The 16862-nt window shown below is 38.5% G+C and overlaps 1 protein-coding gene across 1 annotated transcript in view; it reads right to left on the bottom strand.

Moving 5' to 3' along the window:
* AHR (aryl hydrocarbon receptor) overlaps positions 1-16862 on the bottom strand; it is a 353719-nt gene that overhangs the window by 18828 nt on the left and 318029 nt on the right. Inside the window, exons 9-10 of the mRNA XM_069211815.1 lie at positions 6688-6829; positions 2412-3669 (exon numbers count right to left, since the gene is read on the bottom strand). Coding sequence (XP_069067916.1) covers positions 2412-3669; positions 6688-6829 — 1400 coding nt within the window. The remainder of the gene's footprint in view (positions 1-2411; positions 3670-6687; positions 6830-16862) is intronic.

The raw sequence follows: 16862 nt of genomic DNA, 5'->3' as shown, positions 1-16862 counted from the left end.
ATCAGCCATCTGGACGACCGCAATGCACTGTACGCAGGGACCACCACCATACTCATGACAAAACTCCAGACGATACAGAATTCGGCGCCGCGACTGATCCTCAATCTGCCCAAATGGACCCACATCACCGAGCAACTGAAGAACCTTCACTGGCTCCCCATCCAGAAAAGATGCCAATTAAAACTACTGACACATGCGTACAAAGCCCTCCGTTACCACGGATCAGCATACATGAACCGCCACTTTAACTTCCACCAACCATCCAGAAACCCTGTGCGCTGCCTCTCTCACCCTGGCAGAGACACCTTGCATCTGCTGTAGCCACAGCAGAGGATGCTCCTTCTTCCACCTTGCTGCCAAAACCTGGAACACCCTTCCACCCAACTCCGAACATCTCTTTCGCTGGCGGACTTCAGGAAGAAATTCGAGACCTTGCTCTTCGACTAAGCACCACAACCCAGTCCCTGGATACCATCATGGGTGATAAGCCACGTTTTACAAATCCAGTCTGATTGATTGATTATGCAAATGAAGATCCTCCAACCCTTCAATTGAAAGCCCACAATCAATGTGTACTTGCTACCTATAAGGAACTGAAACCATAATCCTACATGTCACCCCCATTTCATGGCATTATAAAATAAGGTTATGATGACTATTAATGAGTGGGGCTATTCGATGCAGGAGAAGTGGCCCAAAGCTGGAATTATCTACGGGCGAACACTTCCAGTCAGTACTGCCTTTTTCTAAAGGAATCTCTGGCTCATGTACTATGCACCTGACCTAGCTTTGAGTGGAAAAGACACTACTGGCTAAAACCAGTAGTTAGGGAACTCAATATTCGGGTCTGTCAGGAGGCCTTTAAACCTCCAAGGAAAAGATAGCAGGCTCACTGCAAGCTTTGTGAAGTTTATGGACACTGTAGAAGCAGGTCTAGACCATCAGAAGGCACTAGAAGAATATCTGGACACATCATAAGCATCATCTATTACTGCCACATTATGGACTTTACATACTGTTCCCATTAGCTCAATATCTTTAGAGAGGAGCAGTGGCGAGTCTCATCTTAGGCTACCTAAAAAAAATGCATGTGTTTGTTATTGTAGTATTTTAGTTTGGTACTGTAGTATGTACTACGAATGATTTTAGCATATCTTTTATACAGTGATGATTAAGGCTATGTAGATTTTACTATTTTAGATGATAAAACATGCATTAGGTACTTTAACCCCACATTCTTGTATTTTAAACATTTGATACAGCCTGGCAAGCTGCAGTAACTTGACCTCTGCAGGGTTGTACCAACATCCTTTTAATTGTTGTCTGAGAGACAGAAAGCAGGTTTTGATAAATATGTATTGCTTAAATGAAATTATAAGTATTGAGGAGTGCATGCTTACATCTTTTAATGGTTTTACTTAACTACTACATAAACTTATTATTATTAATTTCCAACCACTGACATCTAGAGGACTCTGCCCTGTTTGGATGGGAGATCAGTGGCCTCCCGCTCAGAGAACACACATGAATGAACTGCTACTCATAAGATGCTACAACATCGTATTCAGCTATCAGCTGCAACAGGGTTTGCAATTCCACGAGATAGGTTGTCTCCCCAACTTGTGTCCAGACGCCCTTGTCTTATGTGCGAGTTGTAAATACAAAGAATGATGATGAGGGCTGATATGAGCTATGGAGAGAAGCCCATGTGTGGAGCCCTCAAGAAGAATGGCAATTTTTCAGCTAAACTAGATCTACTCCCCCCTCAACACTCGACCCCCTTCATCAAGACCCGACACTTACCCCTTTATTTTGAAACTAAAATAGAACACATGGTAATTCTACAACAGCAAATACAGCATCTCAACAGGAAATGTTATCTTTCTATTGTTTTCCTTGTTACTGAGTGATTCCTTGAGCTAGGAATGATAGGTATTGGTTCAAGACTAGAAAACAGAAAGGTTTAGTAGTTGCGGGTTATTACTTTAGGTGACTGAGTTGAAGTTTCTACATCTGCGTTCCATCTGAATGATGTTATCACGTAAGTGCAACTTTTCTCTTGCATTCTAGAAAGAAAACTTCTTAAACATCAAAGTCACTGTCTTTACCAAGAAGGGGGTATCTAGTATGAAATATTAAGAATTTAGCTTCACTAAATTATTTACATTGCAACAGTTGAATTTTGAAATGAATGAAATACACTGGAAGCATGATGTACTAACGAGCCACTACCTTGCAAGCTATTGGGAGCTAAACTCTGCTAGATGTGATATGCCATCGCATATTACTTGTTTGTTTCTCTGATCGCCCACACGTGGAAAACAGACATATAAACACGAACACACTACATGCATCTAGGCTTACTTAAATGAGCGATAGTTAGAGAGTGAATATTCAGTAGTGCAATTTACCTCATTTACCAATGGTTGCTCCCCTCCCAACAAAGGGACATAGGATTGTTGATCCAAGCAAGATTGCTGTGCTTTCGGAACGCACGGATACATCGACACAGCACCTGAATAGCATGGGTGGGATGTCCCTGTCACTTGCTGTGACATTAGTCTGCATGGCTGACTCTGTGCACCTTGTGGTAAAAAATTAATATAATCCTCCATACTGGGCATTACAGGATAGTCCGACCTTTCAATGTCTCCAACATGGAAATCCATTTCTACAGCAGCCAATGAAGGGGCAGCAATGCTACTTGGTTGCTGATATGGCACAAAGTCCTGTGCGCAGGTAGAGGGGGAATTAGGGATTTCTGACTTGTAGGGAAAATCTGAATTGATGTTGTGCACATGTGAGAAGACAAACTGATCTGGCTGTTGTCTGTGGCAGGTGACCGGTGAGCCACTGACAGAGTTCCAGTTTGTGAACATGCCATTAACCTGCATATGTTTCATTTTGTGACAGAGGTGGGGGGGAATTGCTTGCCTTTGGCATTGCTGAGGAAGGTGCTGTGTTTCTACCACTTGAGGCACTCTGCTGTTCATCCCATCTGCCATGGGGACTTTCTGAAGGCTGCTCGAATACATGCAGTCTGACCGCTTATTTAGAGACTCTTGCACATATGTGAGGATTTCATCAGCAAATTCAATATCTCCAATATCTGAAGAATCCAATTCACTTTTAAAGAAAGCCTCATCTTGTTGAAGTAGTTCCAAATCTTCATAATCAATGCCTAAGCTCCTCATGATGTTGTAGAGTTCATTATCCTTATTGTCTGTAGTTATTTCTGTAACATCCAGTATAAGAGATGGGTTTAATGTTTCTGGACTCTGTACATTTTCTTGCTTGAAGATATTTCTGGTACTCACAGGCACCAGATTCGCTTGCCAGTCACTGGAAATTATATTGCCTAGTTCATCCTTTGCATCACCTAAAATGTTCTCAAAGGTGAAGGACTTTGGTGCGGGAGGACAGATGTAGACCGACTCATCTTGCCTTAGTATAGCTCCTAGAAGTGAGGCTGGATCCACAGGGTCACTGCCAGAAGAGGTTTTGCTCGTGCTCCCGCCTCTTGACATTTTACCTCTGCTCTTCGTCTGCAGGGGATCCATCATACCAGCCAAAGGGAATGACGCTTCGTACAACACTGCTTCACCAGTAGCAAACATGAAGGGCAACTGCATACTTCTTTTCCTTAAGTGCTCGGTTCCTTCTTCTTCCCTAAAAGTATAAACATATGAGACTGAAAGACCTGCTGATCACTCCTTTCACAATTCTACCATACGAAATATAAAGTTGAACAAAAAGTATTTCCCAAAATATTTATAAGCTCTGGTCTATATTTAAATTCTTCATTTTGTGCCAAACAAAACGTGCCTGAATGGGCATTATGACCAAATTACTTGAAAACAAAGCAGAGCTTTACTTTATATCCAATAAATGTAATGTAAGGTTGCCCAGCTCAGTAAGAGTAAAATCGCCCATGTCTTTCTAATGTACACAAACCTTCAAGCACATTTTATTATTAGTGTATTAAGTGACTACTTGAAAAATGTTCCACTAGTCATTTCTCTCTTTATTTTCACCCAAGTCACCTGATGCACGATCAACAATCTACTCTGTCTACCATACTTATCAGTTATCCACCCACATTTATAAGCAAGTGACTTTGCTTCACGTTCCTCTTGACAAATAATCAATGTAAGAGATACCTTGGTTACACTATTCCCTGCTTCAGATACAACTTCCTACACTCCTACTGTACTCCAGATTCACTCATCTAATCTATTACACCTCATCTCTATATGGCGCATTAAAATAATTTCCAACATCAAATCTGCTAAGACTTCTTATCTCACTTAATTCCACAAACTATTAAATCACTCACTCTGACCTGCAAGGTCCTTCATTGTCTAACCTCTCTAACGACTACTTCACCTTGTTTAAAGATACCTCTGCTGATCCCCAACTAGTCTTCCAAGTTCCGATATCTCAGCTCCCCTTTTTCTCCAGAGTGGATTATTTTCTGGTGGTTTAAGCTTATTTTTCTATTAACAATCTACTCAGTCTCCTTCAGTCAAGCTTTTGTACTCTCACACGTAGCACCGTCATCACCTCAGCCATCACTTTCATCTATAATCAATTGTTGTAAGCTTGACCTATCTCTATCAGGCATTCGTGGTCATTCCACTCTGCAGTCTTCTGTCGTTCAACCTTGCAGCCTTCTAACAACTGACTAAACATCACATGACTAGTACATAAATGGCCGTTATTCTACCTCTCTGATTTTTCTTTCTGAGTTGACTGGGATTCAAATGTATCCACAACCACCCCCAACACTTACAATCGATGTCCCTCAAAACTTTGACCTTGGTTGCCTCCTTTCACTGCCTACACTACATATTGCCCTTATTTGGTTGTAATACATGCCATCCATATGACGGTGACTTCCATTTTTTTTTGTCTACTTTGATAGCCATTTCTCGCCTCTCTTAGAGACACGCGTCTTTAACTGTCTCACAAACCACTCACAACAGGATAGCATTAAGGTCAAATTAAAGACCACCAGAAACTTCACCAATTAATGAGTGGCCAAGAAGAAAACTACCATACTTGGGCAATCATGAAATCAACATGGGTTCCCTCCGTGGTTGATTAAAGTCTAAGATTCCTAGGCAGAAAAAATGTAAGCTTACATATAAGCAATAAACTGGTATTTAATTGTGCCTTACCCATTCCATGAGAACAGAATCCAAAAAATAGGTACTACAATAAACAGGCTTCCACTCCCAAGGCTTCTGCTGCTCCAGACACCCAGGAATATGCTATAAGTGATAATCATTAACGATCAGTGATATACATCTAAATGGAATTTTCGTCGTTTGGTCAGACGGCCTTACACTCCTAGGACGCTTGCTGCTCCAGTGCAGTCGGGATTATGTTGAAAGTGATGATCATCAGCAATCAGGGACGCAGCTCTAAACAGATGTTTTGCTGTTGAATATTAGGAGGTTTCCCAAACCATCTGGCTAAGAGTTTGCCTCCTTTTACATCCTTGTGAAGCCCTTTTACAAATTAGTACATGGGTCAAGACGTCAACGTAAGAAATTGCTGACTGACATGAACTAGAGCGACCAAATTAAACTCTAATTTTGAGTAATTTCTCATTCACACAAACACTACAGATTCAGCATAGTTATTAACCTATCACTTCTGTATATAGCACTAGTACGCTTCATAATTAACTCTTGTCACTTATCACTTTCACTCGTTTTGTGGAGGGCCTATGTTTTTGACTCTGTTCTTGTGAAATGAGTAAGCAGCAATGAAATAGTTGTTTATTGCTTAGAAATACTGGGTTAGGTCCTAATTTTCTATACAGTCTTACTTAGGCAGTGTCAGAGGACAAGTCAAGATATTGCCTTACAATTCATTAAAAAGTACAGACCAGAGAAAATCAAAATAATTTCTACAACTGTTCTTCCATAATTTGGAGCAAAATCATCATCAACATCAAAAAAGCTTCAAAACTCGTGCAATTCAAATACAATTTGAAGTCTCCTCTCTTCAGAGGGCACTGAATCTTAAACGTAAAACAATTCTCCACACATGGTATTGAGTTTCATTGTCAATGGTCATGAATAACACATAAGGCTAATACTTTTGTTCACTGCTCTGTGCTCCTTGCTTCCTTTCCAGAATATATACTCTTGGAGTGCTGATTCACAAAGACATGTAAGAGTACATAAAAGAATACACCAGTAGGAGTATTTTACATAGCTTACATGGTAATAAACTTGAGAAGGATGGTAAATACATTACTGGTTTTAAAGGTAATTTAGAACTGTAGTCCCATTTAATTGTTGAATGTATAAACACGTCTAGAATACCTTTTAGCTACAGGTTCTCATTTCTAATCTTCTCATTATTAAAAGAAAATATCTGTACAGCACCCCCAAAGTCATTAAAATGTGATACTAGCAAACCAGTATTTTATATGGCTGACAGAAACCTGTTTATCGTGGAAATATTTAAATTCAATATATTTTGTGAGTGACTTCACAAAACCTCTGTACTAATCAAGGATCAAAAAATGACTTCAACTTCAACAAATTAATCAATTTGGTTTCTAGAATTGCCCCAAAGCATCAGCAATGCCAATAGAAGGATTAGAATAGTATTTGGAGTACGAGGTTGAACAAACATATTTCAACATACACATTCAACAACAATGCTTACGTAAGAGGTCTTTGTGTGGCAATGATGTAATCTGGTCGTCCATTTTTGTACACCAGGCGAGCATTTGCTTGTACCCAGGCCCATCCATTCTCTTTGGTCAGAAGCCTGAATACTGTCATTCCACTCTCTCCAGTTTTTATCACTAGAAAAAAAGATATTGAACTGTCAACTATTACAGTAACACCATAACGATTATGGAAGAAAAGAGACACATATTAAAAACACAGGATGAGTAGAAAATACCCATAATTACGTAAATAAATGATCACGTTGTCTACAAACGTACTGAGACTACATTTCTGTCATATCACATTACTCAGAAAATATGTTCATATTTTATGTTTTACTAATATGAGTCAGCAAAAAAGCCAGTTTCATTGGTGTAATCCTGTGTGCTTCAGCGATTTAGACTGTTTGACATTTTCATAGAATTTCCGAGTATATGGTTATGATTCCACTATAGGTGGCAGAATGTATCCACAAAAATGAATGCTATTCTCAAACAGTTCTGACATGCACTACTTTATCATAAAATGATATGTGTGATGCCTTCACATTATGAGGAATACACGAGTGCAGAGAAAAGAAACTTGAGAATTTTAAAAGGTTTTAATTTTCATGCAAAATGATTTTCAATTATGGACCTTACTGCATCTATTTCCCCTTTTTTTACTCTTAGTCCTCTATTTGCTACTGCACTGCCTACTACTGCAAATACTGCATTATACACACACAGGTGTCTAGATGTTGACCCTGCCCAATATCTGCATCCATCGCAGAAAAAAGACAAGAGAACATTTGAGGTGGGGGCTTGAAGTTTACTACTACTTCAAGGTATCACCATTTTTTGGACATTACATTTTTCATACAAAACGATACTGTACAAAGTGTTCTCTATAGGAAATCAACATCATGTAACAGCCTTTTGCATGCAACAAGTGCACATCCGCCCTCCGTAATTAACAATATTCCATTTGGTGAGATGACACGTGTACGTAGGAATTGTAGCACTAATGATCTATTTTGCGAACAAATTGGATTTGTCAAACAAAGATTTATTAATAGAGGCTACAATTATAAGATCCTTCGCAAAGCAGAGCAACGTATTATGAGCACACCAAGAAAGGAGACTTTGTCCCAAAAAACCATGGCTAATAGCAACAAACATATTGAACGCTTGTCCTTTGTGACCAGATATACGGTCCACTGCCAAGGTATTTATAAAATATTTAAACGCCACTGGCATTTGCTTACTGACTTACAGGGACTTAAAGGCCTCCTTTCTAGGTCACCCCGGATTACGTACCGTAGAGGTAGAACACTTCAAGACCATCTTTGTCCTAGCTATGTCTCCACACCTAATATATCTACCTGGCTTCCCACACAACCTCTGGGATTTTACACATGTCGTCAATGCAATGTTTGCACTTTTGGTCTGGACGAGTGGTGCACCCCCTTACTATGATTAACCACATGGGGTTCTCTGTTACCTCTTAGGCTCTTTTGTGCAGCAGGAGCCTCGGTGGAGTTGCACACTACAGTACCTGGAATAAGTTCTTATTACTACACATTTTGTGATTTATTGGACACTAATAGGGCTTGGTGCGTTTCTTCTTTTGGGTTTGCTGCATTTCTTTTTGTGCTATATTTTAAGGCCTTGACGCACGCCCTTCCTTTATTCAACATGTCACGTTTTAAGGATAATCGGGAAGAACTGGCAAGGGATCTTTTCATATACCCATCTGGTTCAATCTCCACCAGTATATCAACACGACAGACTGATAGCCTAAAAACAAAATTCCAAAGATTAGAAAAATAAAAAAAACAAGAATTAGCGAGATGGTGGGATGGGACCACTTTACAAAAGTACCTAGATAACAATAGAATACCTAGAGGTCTTAGAATCCTGATATTTCCAACTAACGAAGACCTAGATGAGGAAGCACTTAAGGACTGGGAGGATAATTTGCAGAATGCATCATTTAATATGATGCGCATTTTAATAAAACATACTGAAAAAAAGTTGCTAAATTGCAGGGCGACATCGAAATACTGGAAAAAGAGATTGATGAAATTCCCCAAAAAGATCTAATTCAAAAGAACTATGAAATTCTCAATAAAATAGTAGAAGACCACCAAATCTACCTTCGTGATAAAAAACTACGGAAAATAAAACGTGATGACCTTGATTACAAACTGGGCAGAATTTACACTTTCTCACGCAAATATGACAATGTGAAGGTCTCTGGACTGGTGACCAATAGGGATACACCTACATGTGATACTGATCTCTCTAGTGGTAGTTCTATGTCGTCTATAGACAGCAGCACTTCAAAAGAAAGTGGTTCTTTCAAGCAAACGTCCCATAGCTCCTCAAATTTTTTAGTCGAAATGGAGCGATTACGTCTTGGAACCAAAACGAATTGAAGAGAAATAAGACCAGAAGGGGTGGGACAAAATGGAGAAAAAGGTTTAGAAAAACAGGGGGTTCGTACCCGTTCGAAGAAGGATTAGAACGCGATACTTCTGAGACTAGCGAACTAGGGGGCGACCTAACTATTGTTAATTTATCTGATCGTCCCTTAGATATAACAGAGTGCAAATTGCTTAGCAAAGGTTTGGGATTCTGCCCGACTCAGACCACTGACCAGGTAGAAATCTTTGTTGACTTATTCAAATTTATTTGTTTACTTAAGCTAAAAAACTATTTCTCCTCTCATATCAGTGGGCCCGTTAGCAGTGATATCTGTACATCTCAGACTGCAGATCATACTGTTGAGGATACTCGTGCAGCGACAGCATCAGTATCAGATCTGTATGATATACAGTTTTTAATGTCCTTACAAAATGGTAATGAAACCGATATTGCAAAGATCAGAACTGATCTAGAAATTAAGGAGGACTTGAATATTACTAGTGGTCTCAAACCCCGATCTAAATGTATTCCTACCAATGCACATAGTAATATTGATCTATTTGCAGGCAAGATATCATCTGACCTTTATAAAAATTTTAATGGGTCTAAAACCAACTGGCGTCAAATAGATAATTTATCTTCTTTAGAACGAAAGGCTCTCATTAGCCTTAAAAAAGATCAATCCATTGTAATCCGCGAGGCAGATAAAGGCGGAAATGTAGTCATTATGAATAAAAAAGACTACATGCAGGAAATAGACAGACAACTGGCCGACCCTACTTGTTACAAACCTCTTACTAGCATTCCAACTTTTGAACTGACTGCATATATCAACAACAAATTATGGGGGTGGCATGAACAGGGCCTACTGTCTGACCGCGAGTACAACTATCTACTTGTGAAGTATCCAAGATATCCTTGTATTTATATTCTCCCAAAAATCCACAAAGAAGGCATTTTTCCTCCTGGCAGACCGATTATATCGGGGATTGACTCCCCCACGGAGAGACTATCAGAATTCGTGGATCTGTTCTTACAACAGTTTGTTTGTAATTTACCATCATTTATACAGGATAGTAAGGACATCTTGAATAAATTTGAGAATTTTCCGTGGTCTAATGACCTTTTATTCGTTACGATGGATGTTAATAGCCTTTATACTTGTATCCAAAAACCCTTTGGTCTACTGGCAGTTACATCTTATTTGAACTCTCGCCCTGCTAATTGCTATGACCACAATCAGATGCTCTTAGAAATGATGGATATAATTCTGTCCAAAAACTACTTCTTACATAACACCCAGTGGTTCCAGCAAATACAAGGGACAGCGATGGGTTCTAAATTTGCCCCATCATACGCCTGTCTCTTTATGGGCTGGTTTGAAAAAATACATGCATGGGGCAAATATGCCTCCGCTTGGACTGAATTTATTGTATTTTGGGGGAGGTATATTGACGATATTATCCTGATTTGGAATGGATCTGTTGAACAACTTACTCTCTACCATGCCTTCCTCAATGACAATCCCTATAATGTAAAACTTAGTCTCCACCGCAGCAGGGACAGCATTGATTTTTTGGACATTAAATTTTTCATACAAAACGATACTGTACAAAGTGTTCTCTATAGGAAATCAACATCATGTAACAGCCTTTTGCATGCAACAAGTGCACATCCGCCCTCCATAATTAACAATATTCCATTTGGTGAGATGACACGTGTACGTAGGAATTGTAGCACTAATGATCTATTTTGCGAACAAATTGGATTTGTCAAACAAAGATTTATTAATAGAGGCTACAATTATAAGATCCTTCGCAAAGCAGAGCAACGTATTATGAGCACACCAAGAAAGGAGACTTTGTCCCAAAAAACCATGGCTAATAGCAACAAACATATTGAACGATTGTCCTTTGTGACCAGATATACGGTCCACTGCCAAGGTATTTATAAAATATTTAAACGCCACTGGCATTTGCTTACTGACTTACAGGGACTTAAAGGCCTCCTTTCTAGGTCACCCCGGATTACGTACCGTAGAGGTAGAACACTTCGAGACCATCTTTGTCCTAGCTATGTCTCCACACCTAATATATCTACCTGGCTTCCCACACAACCTCTGGGATTTTACACATGTCGTCAATGCAATGTTTGCACTTTTGGTCTGGACGAGTGGTGCACCCCCTTACTATGTTTAACCACATGGGGTTCTCTGTTACCTCTTAGGCTCTTTTGTGCAGCAGGAGCCTCGGTGGAGTTGCACACTACAGTACCTGGAATAAGTTCTTATTACTACACATTTTGTGATTTATTGGACACTAATAGGGCTTGGTGCGTTTCTTCTTTTGGGTTTGCTGCATTTCTTTTTGTGCTACTTCAAGGTATCACCATTATTTGCAATGAAAGTTCATTAAATTAAGTTATCGTAATTTACATTATTTAATTAATTCAATTAATTTGTTCATAAACATCATTGTAACCTTGACCTTGTGTAAATTACCTCAAAGTTTAATAAACTTGGCAACCTCGGTTAACTCATATTTGAATCTAAACCCTAATCCTTATATTTAAATTAAGCTGTTATCCTTAACATAAACATAGTGTGACCCCTTAGGCCAACCCTTAACTATGTTATATTAATTTTCATTAACTATTAAGTTATTGTCAATGCAATCCTCATAGTAACCCTGACCCAAAACTAAATTAAATTACATTAAATAATTCCCTAAATCAAATCTTAATTCAACTTTTAGTAATGTATACTGAATGGAATGCAATAGTACATGTATGCTTTTTTAATCCTATTAATAATCTTAACTTTTAATTGTTCCAACTTGAATTAAATAAAAAATACAAATCCCAATTTTAGCACTTACCATAATTCTCTGTTTACAATTGCATATAATTGAAATAAATTGTGTTCTTTATCCAGCCCTTATAGTAACTATACCCCTTAATAAAATGAAATTAAACTTTTATCAGTAACATAAACCTAGTATTAATCATAATCCTTAATTCAACTAAATATAAATACACACAATTATTTTTTAATTTTAATAAATAATCGTACATTAACCATAATTAAATTATTGTACCCCAACATTAAATTAATGTACTTACATAAGAAGATGTAGTGAAATTCTCTGTGGTGGGAATCTATGTTTGGGATACAATGATGCTGATACATTCATGTAGTGCAGTCTACTAAATGGGGCTAGGCTAGCTGATGGCTAGATAAGAGAGCTTGTATCTTTTTGTTTTTTATCCTCTAGGTGGAACTTAAGTCTTAACACCATGTAAAGACTTTTCCAAGTCTTGGAGACTATAGGTGTAAACCCTTGAACTTCAAAGAAAGACCTTTTAAAAGATTATCATAAGGTATAAGGTATACTAAGTGGGAGTACACAGAGAGCGTTTGACATGGACATCCAGAAACGCCAAACAACAAAGTTTAAAAAATATATATATATATTTTATTAGAAATAGAAATAGCAAACTGCAACATTCTGTGCAGTCTGCACCTGATGAAGAAGACTAGCTTGATGATTTCGATGGTACACCTTAGAATGCTAAAAATATGCATTAACAGTACAAAATATGACTCTAACTACAGCCTTTTATATTTAGAAATCAAATACAAGACATTTTCAGCCCAATTAGTACTTTTTCAAGACCACCTTCCACAACTTTGGGGGCCTGGTATAACTTCTGTAATAATAATAATATTCTGCACAAGTAATTCACTCTCTTTTTTTTTTACTTTTGAGGCATCCCAAAGTGCTGTTATTCTGGAGGTAGTTTTTGACCACTAACATATGACTATACAATCGAAAGTCCTACAGTGCAAGAAAATTATAGGAATCATTTCAAATTTTGAATTACATTTGCACATAGATTGCAGAAAACTGCAATCTAATCTAGTAAAAAAAAACAAAAAAACAGTATTGCTAAGTGTATGTGAGTGCCTTTGAGGACACAGGGTTTTGGTATAGTATGAGTTGTAGTGAGCTGAATTGCTGGAAAGTTTATTGATCTATTAACCCATGGCCCCTTAAAGTCCAATATTCTGATGCGAATCACAAGGATGTTGCTTTGGCTTACTCTCGTAGCTGAATCCAAGAGTTTGTCAGCAGTTCTAAAAGACAAAGGGCCTGGTTTAAATTTCGGCAGCCGGGTTTTCCTCCTTCACAATGGAAGGACAGAGTAACCCCTCTGCCGAAATCTAAATCAGACCCCAAGTATTTTCCATATGCCCTTAACAATGTATACCTGGATCATTTAGGTGAAATACTAGAAGTATAGACAAAAGAAGGAAAAACATTCTTAATGTGTGCCAATACCTGTTTCATATTCATTTATTTTGCCAGATGATCCCAAAGCTTCCTCTAGCACTCCAGAAGTACTCAGTTAAGTGTGACATATGATGCAAAAAACCTTGAGGCTTAGTCAGATTTCTGCCTATCTAACTGAAATGGCAAATCAACAAATTAAATCACCTGTCTGCACCAAGTGACTCAGTCCGCTAGTGAGAGCCAAATGAGAACAGTAAGCCAGTCAGCCTGAGTATGATATCATTTCAATTATTTTCTATGTATATGTCAGTCTTAACAAATGGTAATTGTTGTCTGGAACTATGGGTGACAGTACCAATATTAAAGGGTGGCATGTAATGAACCATTACTTATCAGTAATCTCAATTACTCTGATTCTAGAATTTCCTTTTTCTAATCCTTACTTAACTGAGGAATTCAGCCTCCTGTAACAGATTGCCACGGTACACATACCTGAGAAGAAAGACTTATCTGTCATAATAACAATGTCTTTTTTCTCTTTTGAGAATGAGATATACACTCACTCTTCTCTGTATATCCTTTGACACTCCTGTTTGAGAAAAAAACTGATATAAATGCCAATCTATGCTTAAAAAGGTGTCTGGAGGAGAAAAGACAGGAGGGAGGACGTGCTGAGGGCTTGGAACGGACCAATTTGCACTTGAAGTAATGAAGATTACTTTTAAGTATTTATTTCATTGTCGCCTCGTTGATTTTTTTTTATTGCCTTGTGCTTACTTAGGGATGTACCTAAGCTTAGCCTAATACCATAACTCAAGAATAACGTCACAGTGCACAGAATAAAAACACAACAAAATATTTTAAAAAAACATCAGAGTGATCCTACTTCAAGAACACCAGGGGCAAGAAGAAGCTGTTCTAGATTTAAGACATCTAGTCCACAGTAGTATGTATTTGTATGAGCCCAAGTTGTATCATTTTACTTAATTAACATTACATATGTATTGTGAATCAAATGTTCACACAGAAGTATATTTTGAAGCTGGTATTTGTTACTCAACTCAATGGCACTTGTTTATCGATCTCTGAAGGATTAAAGGCTTATGAGACCCCCTGGGATTCAATCCTGCAACCATGAGCTCAAGCACAGATTACTACAGAAGATGTATTAGCCAACTGAGTCACCAGACTAGGCTTTGATTCAGAAGCTCCTACACCTATGGTGTAACACAGCCCTGAATTCACTTAGGGATATCTTGACGTAAAGAAGCATAACCTCAGGCAATAAACCACAGTACCCATCTTCTTATAATTGTAGGACCATTATTTTTCCTTTTGGTTGTCCCCATTGGATACCCACAAAGAATTTCCCCCTAAACTGAAAGGGCCCTGTGGAAGTGTAATACCTAATAAAAGTTGGCCTCATTCCCGGGCTGTAAAAACAGGCAGAATTTTCTCATGAGACATAAGAAACTGGGAGAAAATCTTAGGAAGAAAACCGGGACCAGGTCTATGAATGACCTTATCAGGAAATAGCTGAAGGTATGGGATGAGATAACCAAGAAATAACCAAGGAATCTAACTCACGTAAGCTATGTGCAAATGTTATATTTATTAGAAAGAACGCATTGGCAGATACCATAAAAGAGGGGCAGAAGAAAAAGTTTAAAAGGAGGTGCTTGTAAACCTTTTAGTACTGCAGAAAGATCATAAGGAGGGACCAGAAAATGATGGATGGGCTGCTTGCTTCAAAAACTCTTCAAAAGTCTAGAAGCTAAAATTATTATTTTCTCCAAAGATTGCCAAGGCTCCCTAAATCATTTAATTGCTGGCCACTGAGCTCCTAAGGTATAAGGGGCTAGACCTTAAGAACATCCATCTCTAAGAAAACTTTAAAATGAAAAATGGGTTAAATGATATGAGCTGTAGGCCCCTGGACTTTGCACAATCTTTTTAAATAATACCAATGTTTACTGTAAAATGCTGGAGAGGACTGACAACAAAATCCTTGAATGTCTAGGGCTACATTTCTGGAACAGCCCTGTAAATGAAATCTACTGTTTCAACCTCCATGACGAGAAGCAAAGGCGGGCAAGAGCTGGAAGGGATAGAATAGGAAATTGATGATGGAAGAGGTTGAGAGGAAGGTGAAGACAAAGGCCAATTGCAAGATTAAGGAGTGAGGACGCAAGGGCAGCAGTCTTACAATGGGACAAATAATATCAGCAGAACTGCTTCCTCCTGAACGTTTCTCAGCACCTTTGGAAAGAAGGGTGTAGGAAGAAAAATATAATGGTGATTCTCTGGTGAAATCAGAGAAAGTGCATCCACTCCTAAGCTTCCTAAAACTAACTTTTAAGTTGAACTGAGGTAGAAGGTTGGGCTGAACCTCTTGTCACTGTAACACAAATTAATCTTTAATTACCCTCATTTGAAAGAGGTAATTCATTTAACAGTGAAATATCATGATCTCCACTGCTGAAATATAAACAGCTCGAAGGCTCAATAAGTAATCTGCCTACAACATATTATCAGAGATAAATGTATTAGCAACAGGATCCCCTTCCCAATTGATGTATCCCTTTGCGTGGATTGTCCATCTTTAACTGGACTGCTTTATCTTGATTCACAAATGTGAAACATTGCTGTGCTCCTAGGACTTTGGCAAGTCACCTCCAAGTTGAAGACTGGATTTGCTGGAACTCACACCACTGAACCTGAAGTCACTGATCTTCCACTGGTACTCCCAATCTGAGTGACTCATCATTGGTTGTCTTTATTACCTAGCTACTGACCTATGTCTTGGATATCAACAGGTATTACAGGAATCAGTAAGTCATAATAATCAGAATATGGTGACCAGTGTTTTAGAAGATGAACCATCAAAGGTTTGAGGTACAAATGAGTCAGGCAAGTACTGATGTGCCAGATGTCAATCTTCCCTGAACTCTTAACCAATCCTGATAGGTGTTTTAGGCAACAATATTAGAAGACTTAGAATGGACATAAGGCAGTGGTGTCAGTTGTGCAGAGGAAATATTGATCCTGTAGCAGCTGGGAAAATGGCACCAATTAATTGTATTTCCCAAGCTGGACAACAATGAGATTTTTCCAAGTTAAGTAGGGACCTCAACCCTCTGAGGCAGCTGCAGAAATTCAGGTAATCAGATTTCACCTTTAAAAAAAGATGCTGAGTTTAGACAGAGAACTCTTGTGTGCCTTGTAGCTGCAGACATGTTACCACTGGAGCCAATGTCTTTGTAAATTCTATTAAGCTGAGGAAGCACACAAAGGAAAAGGCCAAAATGATCTACTGTGGGTTGAAGATGATGATTCCCCACTGCAAACTATGGGAATCTGTAGAATCAAGATTTGAAAGAAGGCATCCTTTGGGTCTTAATTTACTATATTCTCCCATGCGAACAATACACATTTTATTTTACAGAAGTGTACACACCCTTCAATCC

The sequence above is a fragment of the Pleurodeles waltl genome, chromosome 10 (assembly GCF_031143425.1).
Source record: "Pleurodeles waltl isolate 20211129_DDA chromosome 10, aPleWal1.hap1.20221129, whole genome shotgun sequence".
In the NCBI taxonomy this organism is placed as follows: domain Eukaryota; kingdom Metazoa; phylum Chordata; class Amphibia; order Caudata; family Salamandridae; genus Pleurodeles; species Pleurodeles waltl.
The sequence above is the reverse complement of the archived record's forward strand: the minus strand, read 5'-3'. Positions and strand labels throughout refer to the sequence as shown.